Source organism: Alexandromys fortis, unplaced genomic scaffold (assembly GCF_014885135.2).
Source record: "Alexandromys fortis isolate MF-2015 unplaced genomic scaffold, M_Fortis_MF-2015_v1.1 scaffold_21, whole genome shotgun sequence".
Taxonomy (NCBI): domain Eukaryota; kingdom Metazoa; phylum Chordata; class Mammalia; order Rodentia; family Cricetidae; genus Alexandromys; species Alexandromys fortis.
This window is the reverse complement of record NW_026067905.1, coordinates 12,819,364-12,844,367: the sequence shown is the minus strand read 5'-3', so window position 1 is coordinate 12,844,367 and position 25,004 is coordinate 12,819,364. Positions and strand designations below refer to the sequence as shown.

Genomic DNA, 25,004 nt, shown 5'->3' with positions numbered 1-25,004 from the left:
CAGGAATTCCAGTGTACAGGGAGATAAGATGCTTCCAGAAAAGCCTGCTGCTAAACTGAATAAAGGAGTGCAGATCCCTTGGGCAAGCCCCACCCAGCTGCCACTGCTACCTGTGATGCGAGAAGGCTCTAGGGACTTCCTAAGCTTAATCAGCAACTGAGAGTTTATGCAAATGTAACAAGCAGGAGAAGGTGGTAGCTTCAGCCATGCTGGTCTGGATTTGGAGTCTGGATGTTGCTGCCAGGGTTAAGGCAGGAGAATCCCTGCCTGGACAGCTGGCTATTGTGTGAGAGGGATGTGAAGATACTGTTGTCTGGTTAAATATAGGCCACAAAAGATTAGTAGTTTTTCAATTTTCATTTATCAGTCATGATAGATACAAGAAAAACTCAGAAACATATACACAAACTCCTGTAAATTACTTCATTAAAACAAAGGTGAACTTAAACCATTCGAAATGAAGTAAAACCATGAACAAAAATAAAATTAACACAAAGTATCAATACGACCAATTAGCAAAAAAAAAAAAAAAAAGCTAGCCTATGGTCACACAGAAAGACCCAGCGAACCCTACCCAAATGCTACTTCACTTCATCTTTCTCAGCCTCTTGTCCCTCTGGCTTCCATCCTTTCACACTGGGGTACCAGTGCAGGAGGCTCCGGGAGGTGGCTAACCGCGCAGCAGCTCCCAAGACAGCCGTGGCTGTACTTCGAGGGAGGTAGAGCTTCTGAGAGATCTGGTGCTGGGGGGACAAAATGAAAGAGAGCTGGTCTATGGCTCCTTGACTCTTGTCCTTGGCCACCGTGTCAGCATGGTTACTAGAAATATCTTCATTCTTTAGGCTCCCTGGAGAGCTTTCCACTAAAAGAGAAAAAAAAAAACAAAAGAATCCTTTCAAGAAGTTCTCCAACTCACTGCCTACATCTCCCAGCGCAGTTCTTCACCAACCGTGTTACAGCCTTTCCTGACTGACAGCAGTCACCTGTCAGAAACAACCGAGGACAGGAAGGAAGGAAATCCTGCATTAGCATAAAATAAACACCAGGCTGAGGGCAAGAGAGGAAGGGAGTGAGTGAGGAAAGGAAGACTTCCTCTCAGGAATGAATGGATGAAGCTCAAATCCCTGGGAGAAGCCCAGAGCTCCCTTATTTGTTTTCCCCAGCACAAAAGAGAAAGATACTCTACAGGCATTCTCTGGGCCAAGCAGAGATTCCAAGTCTATGCCAGAATCAGCGCAAAGCTATAAATGGCAACTTAGTAACAAGCACCTTTTGTCATTAGAATAACCTCGTGAGCAAAGTGAAACCGCGGGAGCTTTATGGCTCCACCCAGGGTGTTAATAACCCAGGATGGAGATGCTACACATCTTAAATGGACGACTGCAGACCTCCTTTTGCCTGAGTGTTTTACAGGGCCCTGCTACATAAAATAGGCATATAAATCAAATGTTTACTGATAATAAGTTAATTTGTAAAATATCTTTGGTATATACATAATTTTACTGATTAAAGACAAAATTAGATATGAATGTTAATATGATGGATATACTTACCTTTTACACATCTTCAATGTATTACAAAATGTCAGGAATGTTTGAGACCATTTCAGAAATTGTTGGAAATCCCTACCCTTACCCTAATCCTAAAGGCAAAATTCATTTGATTTTTTAAAAATAAAACTTGTCAGTTACTCAAACATTCTAATGCAATCCAATCCAAAGAACACATTAATTTTATACTTAGAGGTAACAATGGGAACAGAGTAAATGAAAGCCTTTATTTTCTATAATTAAACCATTATGTTGTATTTGCTTTTTTGTTTGGATACAGGTTATCACATCGTACCTTCTAACCTCCGGAATTCACTCTGGAGAACTCCTGATTCTCCTGCCCTTGTCTCCTGCGTGCTGAGATTATGGGTTGGTGCAGTTTTCTGGAGTGCCTGAGCTTGAACCCAGGGCTTTGTGCACGCTAGGCAAGCGCACTATTAACTGAGCTACAGCCAACTCCTAGCCCTCACTTTTTTGGTAAACCATTATGTAAGAGCAGAAAACTCGGCGCAATAAAAGCACTGCAATTCCTAACAACCGTATCTCAATCCTGTGCCAAGGTGTTTCAGCAAAGTTTGTTGGGCAGGTCCTATTGCACGACGCGTTGGCATGCACGGTGCCGTGCACAGGAATGAGGGCTGCAGTGAAGCAGTGTGCGGCAGCATGTGGGAGTGCACCGCACGCCCCTGGATTCACTCAGCGTGTGGACTGAGAGGCTGGAGCACTGGCTGCTCTTCCAGAGGACCTAAGGTCAGTTATTAACTCCCACATGGCAGCTCATACAACCATGGTCCCATGAGATCCAATCCCCTTTTAGGGTGGTGTTGTGGGAGCTGCGGGCCTCTTCTGCTTTTGTGGGGCATGCTGGGCACGTACCTGTAATCTCAGCACTAGGGAGAATAAGGAGGTTAGTAAATTCCAGACCAGTCTGAATTACGTGGCAATCAGTTCAGCATGGGCCACAGAGCAAGGAAGAGTGTCTTTAAAACCCTGCTTAAAAAATTCAGGAGTCTGTTCAGCAATGAAGTCAGTCTGACATCCTGCGCAAGCTGCCGTTATGCTTTCTGCACACAACTGAAAGATTAGCACTGCTCTCTCCAAACACATTTCAGCAGCCGCAGAGAAAGGCAAGCACAATCCAGCCCTCCATCACTGTGTGCTGAACAAACAACATATCATCCCTGGTACTTGCGGTGTGTTTTGTCAATGCCCACTAGAGAGACAAGTATGAAAGGAAGGATGCATGATTCCAGAGAGCTGCAGTGCTGAGCGGGAAGCAGGAAACTAAAACACTGAACAGAGCTTCTGCTGTGGGACCAAGGTTGAGAAGTCACCACCACCCCAGTCCCTAACAAAGACAGAAGGAAGGAGTCCAGACAAGATCAGGAGAAAATAACAGATACTAACAGGACACAGGTGATAAGCTTCAGAAAGAATCACAAGACAAATGCATTGAAACAGATTCTGGGACACTCAGTATAGTTAAGAAGAAAGAAAAATGTAAGCATGATGGGAAATAACTGGAAAATAAAGACTCCAAACAAAAATGAGATGAAGAACAGTATCTGAGATCAAATTCACATTGGGACAGTTGGGGCACAGGACAGACGCTACCCAAAGAGAGCAAAAGTAAGAATAACGAACCATCAACGAGCTGCAGAACGAGTCTGTAAGGACTCCCGGGAAACTACCCTCAGCATTTAAACCTGCCAGCTCTGGTTTTACAGGCCATTTATTTAACTCTTGTCTACAACTGTTCTCATACTACAGCATGATCATAAGCCCACAGCAATGAAATGTGTATATTCGGGGTACCAGGGACAAGAGCCTTGTGAATGGCATACAAACTACTACTCAGGCACTGTAGAACCCTCATTTAACCCTTGAAATACAGGGCACCAGAAAAGGTGAATATGTCGGTAAATAAAGTGCTTTCTTATTTTTTAATTAAAAAAACTTTATATAAAAATAAGAATTGATTATGGATACATAATATGAAAAGCAAAATATATAACAAGATAGGATGAGAAATGCACACTGAGATTTTATTAGTATAAATATATCCATTTAAAGATAAGCACAGAAAAGATGGCTAGTATGGGAAGCAGAATGATCCGAATTGGTTACAACAGCCTTATGCACTTCACTAGCTTGGCAAACTTAAAAAAAAAAAATCAATAGCATCTGGGGCTAGGATGTGGAGCAATTGCGAATTCCATAGCTCGCTGGGAGGCATGTGAATGATACGTGCACTTTGGAACACATTTTGGTAGTTTAAAAAGCTATGCATGCAGTGAACAGAGGCCCTAGAAAAATCACTTCCAAATAAATGACAAAACTCTGTAATAAAGGAAGAAGCCAGTTATGCAAACTACATCCTGTGTAGGTCTAGAGCCGGCACAGTGACGGGCATTGCTGAGGTAGGGACTGGCTGCAAAGGCACAGGCTAAAGGAAATAGGACTGAACATATTTGCCAAAACTCAAAGAACCATGTCCCTGAAACTTTACAATTATATAAAGTCCCTCCAAAAAGTGTAAGCAAGGAAGAAAGCGGCAAAGTTAAAGAGAACTGAGCTTCAAACTAAGATGAGACCTGGAGTAACTGCTGGTACCAGTCATCTTTCAAGGTACGTTCTCAAAGAGATGGAGGTTTTAGCAGCACGGCAAACTTTCTACTTGACAGCTGAGCATGCGCAGGATGGGCAAACCTACCAGAGCCAGAGTGGGTTCCTGGAGAGTCGAGCCCTGCAGGAGCTGAGCTGGGCACTGTGGAGGACAGCAGACTGTGCTTGGGTTGAGTCTGAACGCTGACAGGTTCAGACTGGCTCCCTTCTCCCGACTGCTGTGACTTGATCAGAGAGATGTAGAACTCTTCCAGTTTGGTCAGCGTGGAAGAGTCCAAAGGGCCCTGTGAATCTGCTTGCTGCAAAATAGAAACAAGCAAATGCATGAAAAGTGATTGTCAGTACAAGAAGCAAACCCTTTTATTATTTAGATCACAGTTAGCAAACCCTTTTATTATTTAGATCACAGTTAGAAAGTAAAACTCTGGAAAAAAGCAAGCTCTTCTATATTTATAATGAATATCGAAACTAAATTTAAGAAACTTTTACTGATATTTCTATGAACAAACTGGTACCGAGTGCTACCACACAGTGGAGTCAGGCCCTCCCTGTGTCCAGTATTGAAGTGCATACAGTGTATGATAAGACCATAATCTTCCGTGATGCTGAAGACATCAACATGGCTAATGTGAACACAGGCAAACTAAAGCACTCAAATTGCTGGTAAAAATGCAGAAAGGTGCAGCCACTATGGAAAACAGCCTGCGGTTTCTCAAACGTCAAACAGAGCTACTACATAGTTATCAGATTATCCACCTAGGAGACATGAAAATGATGTCCTGTCTAGAAATTATGCTAGATTATCAGGAGGAAAAAGAACAATCATGACTCAAAAAGGAATAGGCCATAATGATCAACTGTAGCTGAAACCAGGTAAAATAATGTGCACCAAATTCAGCAGCTAACCCTATGAAAGGAACGTGGGCCTGTCTATCTGATAACAAGGAAGCACACCTGGATACTTTCTTGTGTACAGTTTGGACCTTTTTCCAGAACCTGTAACGTGCATGTCCCAGAGCAGGAAGTTGCAGGGTTCCGGGCAGGTGGACTTCCATGCTACTGATTCAACCTGCACTGGCAGTTTTAGGAAGAGAAAAGAACATATTTTGACTTCATGCTGAGTTTACTGTTTTCGGAAACCCTGGGTCAACTGTGTATGCGCTGTGGTTCCTTCTATTAGAGTAGCTTTTCTTCCAGTGTACCCGAGTGTAAGACCTCCCTCCATTAACAAACTAGAGGACAATATACTAAAGCAGTAAGATAAAGTTGATCAAACTGCAGTGTAATATATAATGTATAATATGTATATATTGTGTATATTTGTATAACATATATTACACCTGCAATATGAGAGTAGTGTCCCCAGTGACCTAATTACACCACACTAAGCCCCAACATCTCAACACTGCCATACCAGGGACCACACCCTTGACGCGTACTTTGAAGGAAACCAACACATGCACCTCACAGCAGCAGAGCACTGCTCCTTCTCATGCAAGCAGCCCTAAGTTGATGCTGATGCAGGAGTCACTCCTGCACCTACTTTTCTCACAAGAGTGACTGCACATTCTTCTAACACATTACTGACATTTATTCTCAGTGAATACCCTCCAATGTTAGAGACTACAGTCCCGATTTTCCTTGTCAAGTTTTGTAAATGGCCTCTTTAGGAAGTCTAAGTTACAGGTCTGAGTTGTTATCTCCTACTTCAGAAACACTTCAGAGCTGCCTATCTTTAATGCACAAATTTTAATGCACAAATTTTTACAATTTCTTTAAAAACAAATTAAGACCTTCCCCAGATATAGTTCACAGCCCATATTAGGCTTATTAATAACATTGCCATTGCTACTGTAATTGTTACTATTTTATAAAATTAATGTGTGCTTACTATATGCCAAACACAACCTTGTAGAATAGCTTCACTACTGTGGTGGCTCGAATAAGGCAGGCCCCAGAGGCTTATACAGACAGACAGACAGACACACACATACACACTTGGTACCCAGCTGGTGAGCTGTCAGGGAAGTATTAGTAGGTATGGCATCGTTGGATGTAGGCTTGTTGGATGAGCTGTGTCACTGGGATTGAACTCTTAAGTTTCAAAAGCCCATGCCAGACCTAGTGTGTGTGTCTCTGCCTGCGAATGAGGATGTGACCCTCTCTGCCACTTTTCCAGTGCCTACTTGTGTGCTGCTCTGCTCCCTGCCGTGACAATAGTGTACCAATCCTCTGAAACTGTAAGCAAGCCCCCAGTTAAATGCTTTCTTATAAGAGCTACCTTTAGGTATTTCATGGACTAAGACAGCTACTTAGTAGAAACCTTAGGCAACTTAATCTATGTCTCTATTTCCTCATTTAAAATGGTGCTAACAGTACTTCTTAAGAAAAATTAAATGACCAGGGAGGTGCACAAAATGCTCACAACAGCAGCTGTACATAGTAAGCTCTTAAGCCCTGTGAGCAGTGTTATCTTTACTAGTGAGAAGGATCAGAGTTAAGAGCCAAATCCAGACATTAGACTCTAGGCCAGAACTCTGAATTACTATGAAGTTCACAACTCCTTACAGATGGGGAAATTGACTGTCATTAATTGAAACAGCCCAGAGTATGGTTACTCAAAGTCCCAGGAGATTCAGATATAGCTGGTTTACAAATCCTGGTTTCTTGGTGTGAAGGTATAAACTATAAACATGTTAGCGAGACTTCCAGCTCTAATCATGGTAGCTTCAATCTCACTGCATTGTAAACATTGGACAAATTGGATTTTATCATATTTCAAAGTCCTAGGGAACAAGCAGTCAGGGAACTGTCAGAAAATGAAGTGGGCTGGAGAGATGGCTCAATGGTAAGAGCACTGGCTGTTCTTCCAGAGTTCAATTCCCAGCAACCACTTGGTGGCTCACAACCATCTGTAATGAGATCTGGCGCCCTCCTCTGGCGTGCGGGCATACATGGAGGCAGAATGTTGTATACATAATAAATAAATCTTAAAAGAAAATGAAGTGGGTTCCATAGGCACCACAACCTTTTTAACTAACGCATTCTCCAGTCAGGAACAGGGTTGCGGTCCAAACAGAAGTTGCTGTCTTAAGAACAAGAGCCTGAGTCAAGGCATCCAGACCTTGGTAGACACATCCCAGAGAAAGGGATAGGAGAACAATCGAACATTCTGCTCACAACTCTCAATCTGCCAAGCCCACAAAGTTGCAAATCATCGAGCGAGAGTTGATATAAACCCGCAGAGATGCGCAGCTGGCAGGCTAGAAGACAGAAAGGAGTCCAAGCCTCACCCAGGTGAACAGCAAACTGACCAGACTTTCAGCTGGCGTTGCCAAAGGTCTCAGGAGTAAAAGCCAAAGGGGAACGTGGAGCAAGAATGAATGTGAACTCACACTGTCCCAGTCAGCTTTGTCAACTGACACAGCCTGGAGCAGTGGTTCTCAACCTGTGGGTCAAGATCCCTTTGGGGGTCAAAAGACCCATTTCACAGGGGTTGCCTAAGATCATTGGAAAACAGATATTCACATTATGATTCATAGCTGGAGCAAAATTACATTTATGAAATAGCAATGAAATAATTTCATGGTTGGGGCCACCACACCATGAGAACTGTATTAAAGGGCTGCGAGCGTTAGGGAGACGGAGAACCACTACTCTATTACCATCCAAGAGGAAAGCCTCTCCCAAAGACCTGTTTCACCAGATGGGCTATGGGATGTCTGTGAGTGCCCGTCCTTATTAACTGATGCAGAAGGCAGAAGGGCATCATTAGCCACAGTTTCTAAGAATGAAAGTGATTGATTATGCACTGCTCACAATAATGCTAGTTAGATTTACCTTTTGAATTCTGGTTGTGCCAGTACTTTTGTCTTGAGCAATGGGGCCTTCTGGTGTTTGGGCTCCTCCTTTCATGTCATTTGCAAGGCCTCCGGACTGCCACGAGTCATCCCATTTATCTTTAGATGCAGAAAAATACCAGTCCTGTAAAGAAGAAAGTGCAACAATAAATCAAGATACAGTGGAACAAGACCTCAAGGTGACGGCAAGGAAGTGACATGTTTTAAATGACAGAAAGAGTGTACGGTTGAAATCTGTCAGTGTGACTTCTTCCCTTGACGTCAGTACTAAATCTTCAACACGGGTTTCATGAATTACACACAACCCTGTGGATGTTAACGCCACTCCTCTCGCTAGGTTTCCTGAGCACCTACTGTTTACTTCAAAACCACCCACGTGTTCTTCAGAGCCAAATCCTTCGGAATCCTTGCATGTGAGACTTTCTAGAAGTCTGTCTACTGGATTTAAATTTTTAAATTTCCTTTGTCAACAGTGATTTGCTGTCGTCCCCCCCCCCCCCAAATCTAACCTTTGGTGACATTTCTCCATGTGACTGATACTGTTTCTTCCCAAGACTTGAAGTGAAGAGATGGGAGGCCTGTCGAGGGAGCCAGTTCTCATCCCAAATGTCGTCACCTATGGTCACTGACTCCAGGCATGGCATTCCAGTAGGAATCTCATCCTGGAATTATCAGAAGACAAATACTATTTTTTATATTTCACCACATAAACACATCTTAACACTTAAGCGCATATTTTTTCCTGGCTCCCAGTTAAGACAGAAGTTTAAATACACAAGAACATGTACATGGTAAAGAGGCATGAAGAGAAGACCCACCTACATTCCGGGTGTAGGAAAGCAGACTTCACAACTGATTACGGGATTCTAACTGATCACAGACTTCTAAGTGTATAGTGAGAAAAACAGACACAACCAAATATATAAACATAACAGTTCAGGAGTTTTAAAGTAAAGACTAAAACTTCAGGGTGAGAGGGAAAGGGGATAAAAATGTGTGCTGGAGACCAGAGCATCTTCTGAAAGGATTCTTGAAAAGTGAAACTCAACATGGATTAAAATGGAGAAATGAAGGTTTTTATATGTGTCAGCTTTCCTTCACCCAGAGAAACTGCCAAGAAAAAGAAAAGTTTATTCTGACCCATGGTTTCAGAGTTTCGGTCCATGGTCACCATGGTCACCATGGTCACCAGGTCATCTGCCTCTATAGATGTGGACCTAGGAAAGCAGATGCTCATGACAGCGAGTGCATGTGACAGAGGGGGCTGTTCACTCATGGTGGAAGGAAAAAGAAGAGAAGGAAAGCAAAGAGCCCACCTCCTGAGGTTTCTACTACCACACCACACCACACCACACCACCATACGTGAGCTACCAAACTTTTAGCTCATGGCCTTTGGGGGACATTTCAGATCCAAATTCCCTAAGTTTTTATTTCTATACTGTGCAAAAAACACATCTTGTCTACATTCAATGGCCTTCAAAGCTTTAACCATTCTAGTGTTGCTCAAAAGTCTCCTCAAAAAAATCAAGGCAAACTCTTAGCTGTGAACCCCTGTTAACTTTTTTTTTAAGTTAGGGTACCAGAAGCAGGTGGATCTCAGTGAGTCTCAGGCCAGCCAGAGGGATACAGTGAGAGTCTGTCTCAAAATCAAAAACCAAACAAAACAATTATACACTTTATAAAGAAGTACTACTCCAAATAAGGAATAGAAAAATACCAAGAATGGACTGTACCAAAACCCAGTGGGGAAAACAGTGACTTTGGTAGCTCCATGTCCAGTGTGCAGGGTACAAGGTGGTGGGGAACAGGCTTTGATAACCAAATCCCACTCCCTGACTAGCTGCAACCCATGTGGTAGCTCGTTGGCACGTTGATTTGGTGCCTATAGTTTTTCTCTGCTGATATTCCATGTTCCTGACACCTCTAACTTCCTGAGGTTCTGCAGTGACCTTGCTACCCTCAGATTGATGCACTGCATTTTGGGGAGCTTCCCACAGGGACTGCCACACTGCCCACTTTTGACATCACTGAAAGTCCCCATGACTCTGACTCTTACATTTTGTATTCCATGTGAATGATGTCAGAATCTGATGTCCAAATCTGTCAGCAGTGGAGCAGTGGCCAGAGCCATTGAATACCTGGATGGCTAAACACTGGGAACCCAAACTCAGGGGTTGGGTCTTTTTTTTCCCCAAAGTGAAGTCTTCCAGATGCCCTCAAAGCATCTCCTGATACAAAGTACTCAACTGCTTAAAAAGATTATGCTTAGAAGTGTGTTTTGCCTGCATGCACATATGTGTGTCCAGAGGCCAGAAGAGGGCATCAAACACCCTGGAACTGGTGTCATGGCTGGTTGTGAGATACCATGTGGGTGCTGGGAAACAAGCTCAGCTCCTCTAAAAGAACAACCAGAACTCTTACCCACTGAGCATCTCCCCAGATCCAAACTATATTTTTTTAATATCTAAATTTTTATTTACTCCACCATACACAATATTTATTTCACTATGCACACACACAAAAAGTAGTATCACAGCAAATATAAAGGAGAACATTAGAACACCACCCGGGGTCGAACTGGCATCCACAGTGATCAATACACTGACTAATAAGACACAGTGCTGCAGATGAGCTGACCAGAACCACCCGGGGTCTAACTGGCATCCACAGAACTTTCCACTACAAACAGGAAAATATACATTTTCAAATTAGCCAGTAGAGACTCAACCTGTGCTGACAAAACAAATCTTAACAAATGTCAAGACCTGAAATTATACAAAGTATGCTCTCAGATCATGATACATTACACAGAAAATATCAAGAAAATCTCAAAATGCCTATATATTAAACAATTCTAAATAATCCCATAGATCAAGTGTTATATTTCAAAAGAAATTTAAAAATATACTAACTGAAAATAACATTCAAATTTGTGTGGCATGGCTAAACTTATCTTAGGGCAAAGGTCTCAAATCAACAGCTAAGCCTCCACCTGAGCAACCAGAAAACCAAATGGAGAAGGCAAAATAATTACAAAATAAACAAACTTGAACACAGAATGACAATAGACAAGATTGACACAGATAAACTGATTCTAAAGTTTAAATGAATATTAATACTTAAAAATGATCAAATATGAGGATTCATACTCCCCAGTTCTCTTACCCTGCATGTGAGAGCAGCCTCCATGCACTATGTGCACCACACTCATGCCTGTGAAGGTCAGGGAGGCTGTCAGATCCCTGGCACCAGAGTTCCCGAATGCTGTGCGCCACCAGATGCTGGGAATTGAACCTGGGTCCTCTGCAAGAGCAAGTGCTCTTAATGGTTGAGCTACTGCCCAGGACCCACACTAGATTTAAAGAGGTTCTACAAACTCAAGCAAGGTAACCAAGAGAGTGTGATACTGAGAGAACAGACTACTGGGGCAGAACATAGAGGATTCACTGACTCATACAAACCGACTGACTTATTAGTAAAAGGCAGTTCAGTAGAAATAGGATGGCTTTCTTAACATGATGCTCAAACAACTGTGTGCCCAGGGATAACAAAAAGTTTCTCATCCCCACACCTGTGCTAATTAACTCAAAATTAATAGAAAAAGTTGCCATATTGGACTTCTAAAAATTAAAACTTTTGTCATATGAAACACTGTTACAAGAATGAAAAAGACAAGCTACAAATGAGAGAATCTAGTGAAAAGTCGAACACCTAAAAGATATAAAAAATAAAGTCTCCCCAAATGGTAAGAAAACAATGGAGTAAAATGGGCAAAAGATTGACAGGTTACCAAGCACACACATGACAACATTGTTAGTCAGTAGGGAAATAAAAACTAAAAGCATTTTGTGATATTACTATATGCTTATCAGAATAGCTAAAACAAAAATCAGTGGCGAGGACTTGAAACAACCAGAACGCATACACTGCTGCTGGGAACACAAAATGGCATGGCCTCTCTGGAGAGCAGTTTGCCGAACACTGCCACAAAACCCACCAGTCCTGCTTCTGGACATGTTCTTTGTTATCACAAAACTTGTTTTGAATGTTTGTAGTAGTTCTACTCATAATTACTTGGAACTGAAACAATTCAGATGAACCTTGGTCGGAGTGGATACTGAGTGGAGTATAGTCAATATAGGAGAATAGCACTCGGCACTCAAAGGCTCTCAGCTGCCAACAGCTTGGATGCACGTACAGTACTCACAGGTAGCACCCTAAATGAAAAGTGTCACCTGAGAAACTATTAAATGCTAGTTCTCAAAGGACCAATTAAGAGTAACAGAACAAATGGCAGTTGCTACGGTCAGGACCGTGAGAAGACGGAGGACACAGAAGCACAGGTGCTGGAGCTATTCTGAATTCTGAATGTTGTGCTGAATACATCAAAACGGACCGGAAAGCATACCGGAATTAAGTCTGCGTTACTGCAGGTAATTTAAAAAGAATGAAATATCAACATAAAATACAAAACAGCATGCATAAGACCCACACACATTCAAACCAGACAAAAACCCATCACAAGGGAGGGAAAGTGGGCACAAAGTCCCACCTGTACCCAAGAAGCTAGCCTCAGGTGACAGCTGATGGCAGGGGAAGTCAGCTTTCCACTGAAACAGCAACACACCCCAGGCAACACACACTGAACTCTATTTTCTTTTAAGAGCAAAAAAGAGCATGAAGTTACCTGGGTAGGGAGGCGGGGGGAGGATCTGGAAGGAGTTAGGGGAGAAAAAAGAATACACAAAAATATTATTTAAAAGTATGTAGGCCAGGCCGGGCGGTGGTGGCGCACGCCTTTAATCCCAGCACTCGGGAGGCAGAGGCAGGCGGATCTCTGTGAGTTCGAGACCAGCCTGGTCTACAAGAGCTAGTTCCAGGACAGGCTCCAAAACCACAGAGAAACCCTGTCTCGAAAAAACCAAAAAAAAAAAAAAAAAAGTATGTAGGCCATGTCCTAGCATACTCTTTGGCTCAGCAGAAATAGCATTTCCATTCATAAACACTGGGCGGTCAACACCAGTTTGATATACTGGACTAAGACGATGGTGAGGAAGGGAATGAAGACTAAGTGTATGCGTGGTGGGGTGAAGGGATGAAAAAGGACTCAACCCCCATTTTCATGTCAAGAAATCTAAAGACACTTAAAGCTGGAAAATCAGGAAATAAATATGACTAATAAAATTAAAGGTAAATCTCAAAACAGCTCAAAGAAATGAAAATTAATACTTTAAAAATAGAAAAATGTAGGTGTCACGAAGGACTCCAGGCTATGTGCATATAAACACTTGGTTAAAAACTGTGTTCTCCCAAAAATGCAAACATATTCCATGAAGAGCTTTCCTAAAATTACTTCTCAAGGTTTCAAACACTGCCATGCTTGACTAGATCGTGGGCAGTAACCTACCACCCAGCCCAGCCCGAGCTTTCCTCTGCCCTGACGGGGTTACGTCCCATACTGTGGTCTTGGTGACTAGGAGATCACATGTACTTCAGTGTCAGAGTGGTCCTCACAGGCGGACTCATTTCCAGTTGTCGTCATTTATGAATTAATTAGTGAATTTAAAAGCCATCCCTCGTCTTACCTCATTTTCTTCCTTTGCATCCGTGGGCTGCAGCATAGACCACTGTGGGTCTTCTTCACAGCTCTTATGTGTTTTCAATGAACTGAGTTTAGAATCCTCAGATTTAAGGTGACTTAGAGACTTTTCATCATTAATATCTTGCTAGTAGATATAAAAGAGAAATCACTTTTACATTAATACTGTTTCTAAAAGTCTGCATTTCTATAAATTTTGGTGGAAATTTTACATTATAGTTCATAGATGCACATAAGTGTTCCTCTATTATTTTTTTTTTTATTTTACCCATTTCCCTGGGCCTTCCCATTCTGTTCTACTACCAGGAAACTACACTGGAAGGCATAGGTGGTCAAGTGTCTATGCGACAGGCTGTATTACAAAAACCCAAAGTCCCAGACCTAAGAACTGAAAGTGTGGGGAAACAATCATGTGATCCCCATGCGCCCCTCCTGTGCAGCCACCATAGATGTGTCACACACATTACAGGAGGGTTCCCAGAAGACGCGATGGAGATTGACTGTGGGGACACCTAAAACCACGAGGGGTAAGCAAGAGTCTGAGTGTACAGTGGGTGTGCATGTGTAGTGATATTTTGTTTGTGACCAGAGTGCACAGCTAGCCACTAGCTAGCCATACAAGCCAGGCATCGCTGGCTTACACCTTTAATTCCAGCACTCTGGATCTCTGTAAACTCAAGGCCACCCTGGGCTACAATGAGATTGAAGATCTGTATAAAAGAGAAACAGACCTCACACAAAGGTGATCCAGCACTAGGGAGGTGGAGACGGGAGTGATATGGCTGGGTAGAGAGAGGAACATAAGGCGGGAGGAGACAGTAACTCAGATGCAGCCTGAGGATTCAGTCTGAGGTCTTAAGAAACAGCAGCAGCCTGAGGCAGCACAGAGACAGGGTCATCCCTTTGGTCTGAGTTAAGAACTCTCTAGTGGCTGGTTGCTCTGATTCTCTGATATTTCAGCATTAATCCCTGTATCTGACTCTGAGTTTTTAATTTTAAGACCAATTAGAATTCATGCTACATGGGTGTGCAGTGGGTCTACAGTGAATGTGCATGCAGGTGTGCAGTGGGTGTGTATGTAGGTGTGACGTAGGTGTGCTGTGGGTGTGCAGTGTGCATGTGGGTGTGCAGTGGGTATGCATGTGGTGTGCAGTGGGTTACAGTGGGTGTGCTGTGGGTGTGCAGTGGGTTACAGTGGGTTACAGTGGGTGTGCTGTGGGTGTGCAGTGGGTTACAGTGGGTGTGCTGTGGGTGTGCAGTGGGTTACAGTGGGTGTGCTGTGGGTGTGCAGTGGGTTACAGTGGGTGTGCAGTGGGTTACAGTGGGTGTGCTGTGGGTATGCATGTGGTGTGCAGTGGGTTACAGTGGGTGTGTTGTGGGTATGCAGTGTACATGTGGGTGTGCAGTGTGAGTGTGCATGTGGGTGTGCAGTGTGAGTGTGCATGTGGGTGTGCAGTGTGCATGTGGGTGTGCAGTGTGCATGTGGGTGTGCAGTGGGTGTGCAGTATGCATGTAGGTGTGCAGTGGGTGTGCGTATGGGTGTGCAGTAGGTAGCCCACAGAAGGTTTGCTGCATCAAAACAAACTAAATCAGCAGAGTTTACATTTTCTCTTTTGCACAAAAGATGGTGTTTCATTTATAGAACCAAACTATAATTATTTGAAGATACCAACAGATACATATTCTAAAAAATGTTAAGCAATTAATTAAATTCATTATTCAAGAATAACAAACTCTAATTCTTCCAATGCAGTAATAACGATTAAGAAATATTCAGGGTTGTTATAGGCCAAACAAAGCAAATTAATTAAAAATAATCCAGGAGCTGGAGAGATGGATCAGTGGTTAGAAGCACTTGCTATTCTTGCAGAGGACCCAAGTTTGGTTCCCAACATCTACATGGTGGCTCCAGTTCCAGGGACTCCAATGCTCTCTTTTTGATTTCCATGGGCACTGCATGCACCACTTACATGTAGGCAAAACATTCATTAGGTAAGTGTGTCATTTTAAGAAATGTAATGATTTTTATTTTATGTGTATGAATGTTTTGACTGTGCATTACCACATTTGTGCTGCACCCTTCACTGTGGAGCCAGAAGAGGGAACTGGCTCTCTGGACCTAAAGTCACAGGCAGTTCTGAGCTCTCATGTGGGAGCTGGAAACCAAACCCAGGTCCTCTGCAAGAACCATAGTAGTCTTAACCAGTGAGCCGTCTCTCCAGCCCCAGGCCAGACAATCCTAACATTAACTAGAAAGCTATTTTTTTTCTACTTCTTTTGAAATGCAGCAGGAGAGTCACTTTTTTTTCTTGGTTTTCGAGACAGGGTTTCTCTGTAGCTTTGGTTCCTGTCCTGGAACTAGCTCTTGTAGACAAGGCTGGCCTCGAACTCACAGAGATCCGCCTGCCTCTGCCTCCTGAGTGCTGGGATCAAAGCGCCACCACCACTGCCCAGCTAGAGTGACATTTTTGTTGCTTGTTTCAGACAAATTCTTGTTATGTTGCCTAGGCAGTCTCAAAACTGTGGTCTTCTTGTTCAGGCTCCTGAGTGTGGCATTATAGTTCTTATGTATTTTTCGTGACAAGCTAAAATCATAGTCATCAAGGTGGCCTTGCCTTTGAACCTTTACAATAATCAATAAATACTTAAAAGACTTTGCCATCTCTAAAATACATAAAAAAAATCCTTCTTTAATGGGTATATTTATTTAATTTCACACAAAGACCTTGTGAGAGCAAGGTGTGAGACCCTTAAAAGTATCAAATATTCTTAGCCCAGTATCCACTGTCACAGAATGTCAGACTCAGGGGACATGTCCGTGACTTTGTTCAAGCATTAAATTCTTCCCACAGGCTTCAGCCACTCCACCCTCAATGGATCACAGCACCGAGACTGTTCTGGTCATTAAGCCACCTGCGGGGTCCTTACAATGGTGTCTGTGATACACTGCTACTTCAAGAACTGTTTCCATTCTTATTTGGGCTGGAGTAACATATTAATGGAAAAGATATTATAATGTTGTCTTTACTGTGGTGTGGAGTGCTGGTGGTTTTTATAGAGTATGAAATAAGAAGACTCAGAATACCCTGAGTAGTGCAGGAGCAGTAAGACAGGCACTGGTGTCTTCAAGATGCGCAGGGGGTAAAAGCACTTGTTACTAAGCCTGGGTTGTTTTCTTCTGACTTCCAATGTGCATCGAGGCACAGATGGGCCTACACACATACACACAATAAATAAACGCAATAAAAATATTTTTAAGAGCTGGAAAGTGGTGGTGCTTGACTTTAATCCCAGCACTCAGGAGGCGGAAGTGGGCGGATTTCTGAGTTCAAGGCCAGTCTGGTCTACAGAGTGAGTTCCAGGACAGACACAGCTGTTATACAGAGAAACCCTGTCTCGAAAAACCAATTATTCATATATATAATATATATATATAATATATTATATGTAAGAATATATAAGAATAGTTTTGGCATCAGTGTAGGAGAACCACAGCCACACAAAGGGAGCAAGAGAATTTGGTGCGTAAGAGGAACTGTTGAAGAGGAAACAGAACTAATGCAAATTGTTAAACTGGGAAAGAGACAAGGTCAGTCACTATCATTGTGCAAGATTCCCAGATCTTCTGTCTGGGAAGCATCATCGCATTCATCTACAAAATGAGGACACGACTATAGTTCCTCAGAATCACATTTGCAAAAGTTTTTATGTGGCCGGCTGGGCAGTACACTCACCTTGGATTGCTCCCTGTCTTCATGAGAAGGACACCCCAGCTCTGCTGGGACCCTGTCACCGGCCACTCCGCTGGAGTTAGTGTAGAGTGCTAACGGGTTTAAGTCTCGGAAGCCCTAGGACAAAGCATTTAGTTGTATAGTAAGCTACACACAGGGAACAGGCCAGCACGCCCCACGGCACATTTTCTAACAGACGGTGGGTGACAACTTCCAAGGCCACTCCTCTAGTTACAAAAGCAGCAGATAAGAAATTACGCGACAGAACTGCAGGTAATTTCAAAATAAGAGAATGTTGTTCTTCTCCGGGAAAACATTAACTACTTCAGACTGGGGGAATTAAATAGTTTATTCTAAATAAAAATAGTTTTCACTGGGGGATTAAAGAACAATTAGAAAAATATGAGTTATTTTTGATGGTGACACCTGAAAACGAGGAGGGTGCCCTGCAGTAAGAAGTCAGGAATCTAAAGGACATCTCTAAGACGGAAGAGTCAATCAGTAACGCCCATAATACACTGTTTTATATCCTAAAGTGTGGCATTTAAATATGTGCTCTACCTTGGATGGGGCATTTTCTCGGCACACAATAGCATAGCCCTCTGTCCTCAAGACATGATGAAAGTAGATATCTTCATTTGAGGATGTATCACAAAGAAAAATGTGAAGGATTCCATCTATATATTCATCTACCACCCCTACTAATGGCTTCAAACCACACAGCTTCTGGAAGTGCAAAATAGCTCTGGATGTCCAGTGTTCCTAAAATACAACGGAGATATATTTATGTGGTAGATTTACACGAGTTACAGCAATCATAAACAAATGAATTGCTAATGAACTAGAGTTTTTTTAAGTGGAAAAAAAATCCTAAAAAAATTAGAACACATAAAATAGGTATAATTTTAGGGTGAGAGAAATTAAAAGGAAAAAATGGTTAAATAAATATAACTAAAAAAATCATCTGGTGAAGAACTCTCATTTTCAGAACTATTTATCACAAATAAAAAGACCAACCATCAAGGAAATGCAAATCAAAACCACACAGAGATTCCACCTCACCTCAGTCAACACAGCTACCACCAGAAAACCACAGTAAACGCTGGAGAAGGCACAGAAAAAAGGGGGCCCTTGTAACTGCTGCTAGGGGTGTTGCTAGTCCAGTCACCATGGAAACCAGTAAAGAGACTCCTCAGAAGGTAAAAAGAAGAATTCTGTATGCCCCAACCTCACTGCTCCTAGGTGCACACCCAGAATCCGTGTCTGTTCACTGCACACTCGTGTGCACCGTGGGCCATTACAGCAGGGCCTGCTGATGAAGGAAGGTGAAGGGGTAAAGCAACGTGCTGTGTGCACGCAATAGTTTTATTCAGAATCAAGAGGGATTGAATTATTTAGTTTGCAGGGAAATGGGTGGACGCAGAAGTTATCATACTAAGTGAATTAGGACAACCTCACAAAACATTCCATGTTTCTCTAGCGTATGGAATTCAGGAGTGGGTGTAGGAGTAAAAGGGATTATAGAGCTACAGAAGATAAAATGAAGAACATAAATAAGTTATATAAATACAAGAAAATCTCATAATAGAAACAAAGCAATGGGCAAATATGATCAAAATACATTATATGTGTCCACTAGAATGTCATAATTAAAAACCTTATTTTATATACCACATGCTAATTTAAAAAGAAAATAGTGAAAAGGTTTGGAAAAATTTAAATAATTATCCACTGAGCATCTCTTTTTTTTTTTTTTTTTTTTTGGTTTTTCGAGACAGGGTTTCTCTGTGGCTTTGGAGCCTGTCCTGGAACTAGCTCTGTAGACCAGGCTGGTCTCGAACTCACAGAGATCCGCCTGCCTCTGCCTCCCGAGTGCTGGGATTAAAGGCGTGCGCCACCATCGCCCGGCTCATTTTTTTTTTTTTTAAAGTCAGTTAAAGATTATTAGGCTAACCCTCCCAGAGGAAAAAAAATTTACATTCTGGGTAAAATATTAGTTTAGTAATCACAAAAGACCAAAGATCTTATAAGATAGGAACAAATTATCATGCCAAAATGGAAGGGAAAGTGAGATATACTTCTGCCATCAGAGCATCTGTTCATCTGAGCAAACCCTACAGGGGACAGGGATCAAAGCCAGGGTCTAAAGAACTTCCCTCCTTAAGCTAATGTTTGTGGGATACACTCCCTGGCACGGGAAACAAAGCAGATACTAAGCTTCCCGTGGTTTTGTGACTCCATTTTCACACCCCCAGCGTAGTCTAGCAGTCTTCAAGTTGTTAATTTCTGTCAGCACAGCATAGAGTAGCAGGCATTCTGGGCACTTGGAGGATGCAAATATAAACCTCTCTGGAGATAAGCTCCACCCAACCCTCCTCACACACAATTTCCAAGACAACAGTGGTACACAGGCAAAGTACAAACACAGTGGCAATGTCTGCGATGGAGCCACAGGTGAGACCACTGCCCACAAGCCTGACGACCCAGAGGTTGACTCCCTGCTGCTGAGTTAACCCACGAAGGTTTTAGGTTTTGTTAATTTTTACTTCCTGAAATCAGTTCAATTGTATCGAGTTTTCAAAAAATGTGTGTGTGTGTGTGTGTTTGTATGTAGATGTTTGTGTGTAGAAGCAGGGGTGAGGGCAAGACAGTTCCCTAGTCACCTGGGGTGGTCAGGTCCATGCACATGCCTCTACCCATGGAGACAACTTGCTGGCTTACCTGTACCAGTCTTTGTGGTTTGCTGATCTCTACAAAAGTGTCAGACTAATTTTGTTGTTAATACTGCTTTAAGCATAAGGTTAAGTTTTATTTTAGGAATAAAAATGTTTTAAGGTTTTAGGAGCTTCTTTTGTGTGGTTTCTACTTGTTTGCATATATAGTTTGTTTGTTTAGGCTTTATTTTAGATAACATTTTTACATTTTCATTTGAGTGTGTGTCGGTGTGTCTGTGTATATGCCTGCCACACACTGATGTTAGAGGACAGCCTGTGTGTCGTGCGTTAACTCAGTAGCAGATGAGACAGGGTTAAGAAAGAGTAAATAGTGCAGCGGAAGATAACTTAGAAACAAACGCCTACTGCAGAAAGACATGGACATAAAAACAGAGAAGACAGCTAAAAGGTCTGGAAGAAAGACTTACCTTTAACACTTTTTTGTTCCAGAGAGAGAGAGAGACAGAATAAAATTATGAATATGGGTCACGGGCAATAATCAAGGAACAACTTCAAATTCACAGGGTCTAATGAAAACTACTAAGCCATAGACTTGTAAAGCGTAAGTCAAAGCAGCATAAATAACAAACTCACACACAAGAGTAAATGTATCGCTCTCTATACAAACCTACTCTGAGGCTGGAGTAAGGGCAAATGGAAAATCTTTAAAACAGCTAAAGACAAAGAGGACAAAACAATGGTTAAGGATTTCCACAGGAAAAGCCACCAGACCGACAAGGGACTTCTCCAAAGCTAAGAAGACAGAAGCTAGCGACAGCCTCTTCCGTGACGCCAACCTGGAGCAAAGCGGGGTGGAGGTGGGGAGGAGACAGGCAGTACAGCCTGAGCTTAGCAAGCGTGAGGCCCGCATTCCATCTCCAGAATCTGCACCAAAAGCAGGGCAAAATAATGACGGGTTCTGTTGACATTACTAAATCTGCCACTACATGACCCTCAGCAGAGAAAATCCAAGCAGTGCAGCTCAAGTGGAAGAAAGTCGTTCTCAGGCAGATTGGGACTAGGTGAGTTAAACACGTAACAGATTCAAACAGACACTGTTAGAATCTTTTAATCAACTTTTAAATTATTTTTTAAATAAAAACAATTTTTCTGAAAACAAAAACTCTAATAAGACAAACATCTTTGAGTTAATTAATTTCAGTGTTTAATTTTTCTTGCATTCCTTCAAGAAAACTATTGTAACGGCATATCATTCATCAAACAATTTACAGAGTCTGGATTCCGAGTATCCCTTTTATCACTGCTAATTTCCATTAAACTATATAGCACAAAAATGCATTTTTGTATAAGAGATCATGTTGGAACAATACGATTTATCATGTTACACACATTAAATAAATTACTTGAAAGTTTTTGTATTTTTAAAGCAGTATATAAGGCACTTACACAAAATACTTTAACATATACTATAAATGTTAGACATTATAAAGTTACTATATTCATAAAATTGTTAATAAAAGCTTGATATATGAGGGCATGTTAAAAATATTTCCAGATACTGCAATGGTGGAGTGTCATGTTCTTTATGCTGTGGTCCATTAAATATAAAGGTCATTTGAGGTAATGTCAGAGAAATGGGTATCTTAGCAGCTCCCAACTGTAATTCTTCACTATGTACATTTTAGTCAGTTTGGAGAGAGCTAACAAAATACCAGGGAAAAAATGTGAAAATTAGTTTGTCATTAATCTACAGGCTAAGATTCTAAACTTAGTTTTGAAAAGGTATTTCCTGGCTAGTAGACAGCCTCCTTGCTATGGCTCCCACATGAAGTGAAAGAAAGGAGAGGGAGAGAGGGACAGAGAAGGAGAGGAAAAGGAGAGGAGGGGAGAAAGGAAGAGGGCATGAAATGGTGTGACTCTTTATCAAGGAGAGGAAGCAAGGATCTACAAGATAAGGGGCACAGGCACAGAATTGGGGCTCCATCCCAACGATGCTCATTTTTATTTACTTGTTTATTATTTTTATTTCAAAAATATAGTAATTCAAGAGTTTGTATGTATTTTGATTAATACAATAAATACATTAATGCTCAATGCCTTGCCAGGGCACACAGACATACATAGGCACACACAGATGAAGCTGTCAGTCATGAACTATGCGGCAAACTAAGCTAGCCCAATGAGGACAAAGATGAATTGATTTCTGGCTTTGTTTTAAAAAGTTCTAGTAGTTTATCGCAGTGAAAAGTAATTTTCTAAACAATAACTTTAGCATAGTAATACAGGCTCACACTATTATCAAAACGTAACATCACAAGAACAAACTACTTCATCTATACTAAGATACTAATCCAGGGGCTAGAGAGATGGCTCAGTGGTTGACAGCGTTTGCTACTCCTGCAGAAGACCCTGGTTCATTTCCCAGCACCCACGTGGAGGTTAAAACCATCTGGAACTCCAGTTCTGGGGATTCTGTCGCCTCCTTCTGGTCTCTGTGTGAACTGTATGTATTTATTGTGCATATATACATTCAAGCAAAACATCCATAAGCATGGAATTTAAAAAGAAAGATTATAATTCATAGTGTCTATGACAAAGTTAACACTATCAATGGTAACAGAACTCTAAGGTTGTTCCAACAGCCAGGAAAGTGAACTCCAAGAGGAAGCACACCTTATGCCTCTCTTAAAAGTTTATTCTAATTAGCATATAGTACATTAGAAAGTTAATTTTAAATTCTTATTTATGGCAATTTATTCCCACTTTGAGTTTCCTCTAACAATACCCTTTAGAGTCATTATCTTTTATCACAGGTACTTCATTTTTCTTATAAGATCCATCCAACATGGGAAGTAAAACTATCATATAAAGGTCAAGTTTCACGTAACTACGTCCAACATATGACTATTAACTAAACAAGAAAAAAGAAAGCCACTTGAATTATCATTATTTCCCATGGTGTTCAGTTCCACCACAATGAGGTTTCCATACTGTAAAAACACCTGAGGGATGGTCATATGTGAGACATGTTCCCCTCCCACTCCAGGACTTTCTTCATGTACTCATGCTGGATTGTGTCAAAGGCCTTGTCTGTATCTATTGAGATGATCATGTGATTTTGTCTTTAAGTTCATTTATAGGATTGATTATAAACATAACATTTTTAAATGTTATTGTGATTTTTTAAAGTAATAAAGTAAAAATATTTTTTAATCTTCAAAATCGGTAATGCTAAATTAAAAAAGAACAGGCAAGCTATAAAGTAAACACAATAATGAAGTTTGAACTTAGATATTGTCATAATAAATATAATTAGCCAGGCGGTGGTGGTGCACGCCTTTTATCCCAGCACTCAGGAGGCAGAGGCAGGTGGATCTCTGTGAGTTCGAGGCCAGCCTGGTCTACAAGAGCTAGTTCCAGGACAGGCCCCAAAGCTGCAGAGAAACCCTGTCTCGAAAAAACAAAATAAATAAATAAATTTGATATTTATTATATTATTAAATTAATTAAAGGTCCAGCTAAAAAGGTAAACACATTATCCTGGATTTAAAAAACACAACTATATGTAATTCATGAAAAACATACCTAAAATAGAATGCTCAGAAGAAAAATAATGGCTACATCAGAAAAAAATACTAAGTAATGGGAAGTCACAGAGCTACAGGAATATCACACAAAAAGGACTTGACATGAAAGTGCATTCATAGAAGAGGTTAATTTCATAATAATATTAGATTCCCAGGCATATAACACACTAATGTGAACTTAGCAGTGACTAAATGACAGAACAAAGCAAGCGCATCAGTGCTAAAGCCAGGCTTCCTTTCCATGACAGTTTTCAAAAGCACAAGAAAACTGAAACGAAAGAAAGCATCATACAACCAAGGCGAATAAAGCGCAACTATGGACTATTCCACAGCTACAGTCTACACATTCAAGGGCGCATCTGACCCTGCTCCGGCTCATAAAGAAACCTACTCATTTTTCAAAGGGTTGGCATTACCACATGATATTATCTGATCGGCTGTTTAGACTGGAAATTGGTAACAAGTAATCAGATAAACAGTATTTATAAACAAATCTCTAAATAATCCATGACTCAAACATAGAAGCAAAATATAAGTTATAAAATACTTTAATGAGCAATAAAACCAATGCCTCAAAACTTACACATTTATCTAAAGAAAGGCTAGATATTGATAACTTAAGGTCCTATACCAAAAGAATAACTCAAAGTTGAGAAAACAATGAAGACAAAAATAAACAAAATAGAAACACGTTCTTAACAGAATCAAAAAGGCAAAAGTTGGTTCTCTGAAACAAACTAAGCCCAGTGGACACTACCTTATCATTTAGAAGGTGACAGAATGAGAAAATATACAATAAATAACATTCATAATTTAACATATTTACACCACTACAAATGTTGACCTAGAAAAGACAAGAGGAATCAAGAATGGTGGTACACCTGCCCTCAGGAAACAACTGGGTCTGGGACTCATTAAACAGAAGAAAAGCAAACAAAACACCAAGAGGCTATTATGAACTATTCACACCAATAAAATCAAAATTTTAAATGAACACATTCCAAATTGGGGAGGGGGGACAGAACAAAAGAGGGGGAAGTAACACTGAGGATGTTTGAAATAATGACAGGGAATCATTCTATACTTACCTGAAACTATATATAATACACACACACACACACACACACACCTTTAGATAGTTTAAATGAACTTATGCCACCTGGGATGATACTGTCTTCTGTAAGAGCCACAGACTACTGTAGGGATAAGCCCTCCCCTTGGGGGCGGGCTGCCCTCAGGCGTATGTTTACTGATATAGTGCGCGGGCAGAGGCTGCGCGGGCCCTTCCGCTTGCTCTCCTGTTTCCGCTGGCTACCCCGCTGGAACCTTGGTTTTGTGAGTCTGTTTTGTTATTAAATTTGTTTAAATATCAATTA

The 25,004-nt window shown here is 41.4% G+C and overlaps 1 protein-coding gene across 1 annotated transcript in view; it reads right to left on the bottom strand.

Annotated features, from left to right (window-relative positions):
- Positions 1-556: 556 nt before the first annotated feature.
- The window catches only part of Tdrd5 (tudor domain containing 5), a 52,995-nt gene continuing 28,547 nt past the window's right edge, over positions 557-25,004 (bottom strand). Inside the window, exons 11-17 of the mRNA XM_050135337.1 lie at positions 17,928-18,128; positions 17,370-17,483; positions 13,622-13,762; positions 8,545-8,697; positions 8,016-8,159; positions 4,264-4,474; positions 557-862 (exon numbers count right to left, since the gene is read on the bottom strand). Of these exons, the coding sequence (XP_049991294.1) occupies positions 582-862; positions 4,264-4,474; positions 8,016-8,159; positions 8,545-8,697; positions 13,622-13,762; positions 17,370-17,483; positions 17,928-18,128 (1,245 nt within the window). The 3' untranslated portion in view covers positions 557-581. The remainder of the gene's footprint in view (positions 863-4,263; positions 4,475-8,015; positions 8,160-8,544; positions 8,698-13,621; positions 13,763-17,369; positions 17,484-17,927; positions 18,129-25,004) is intronic.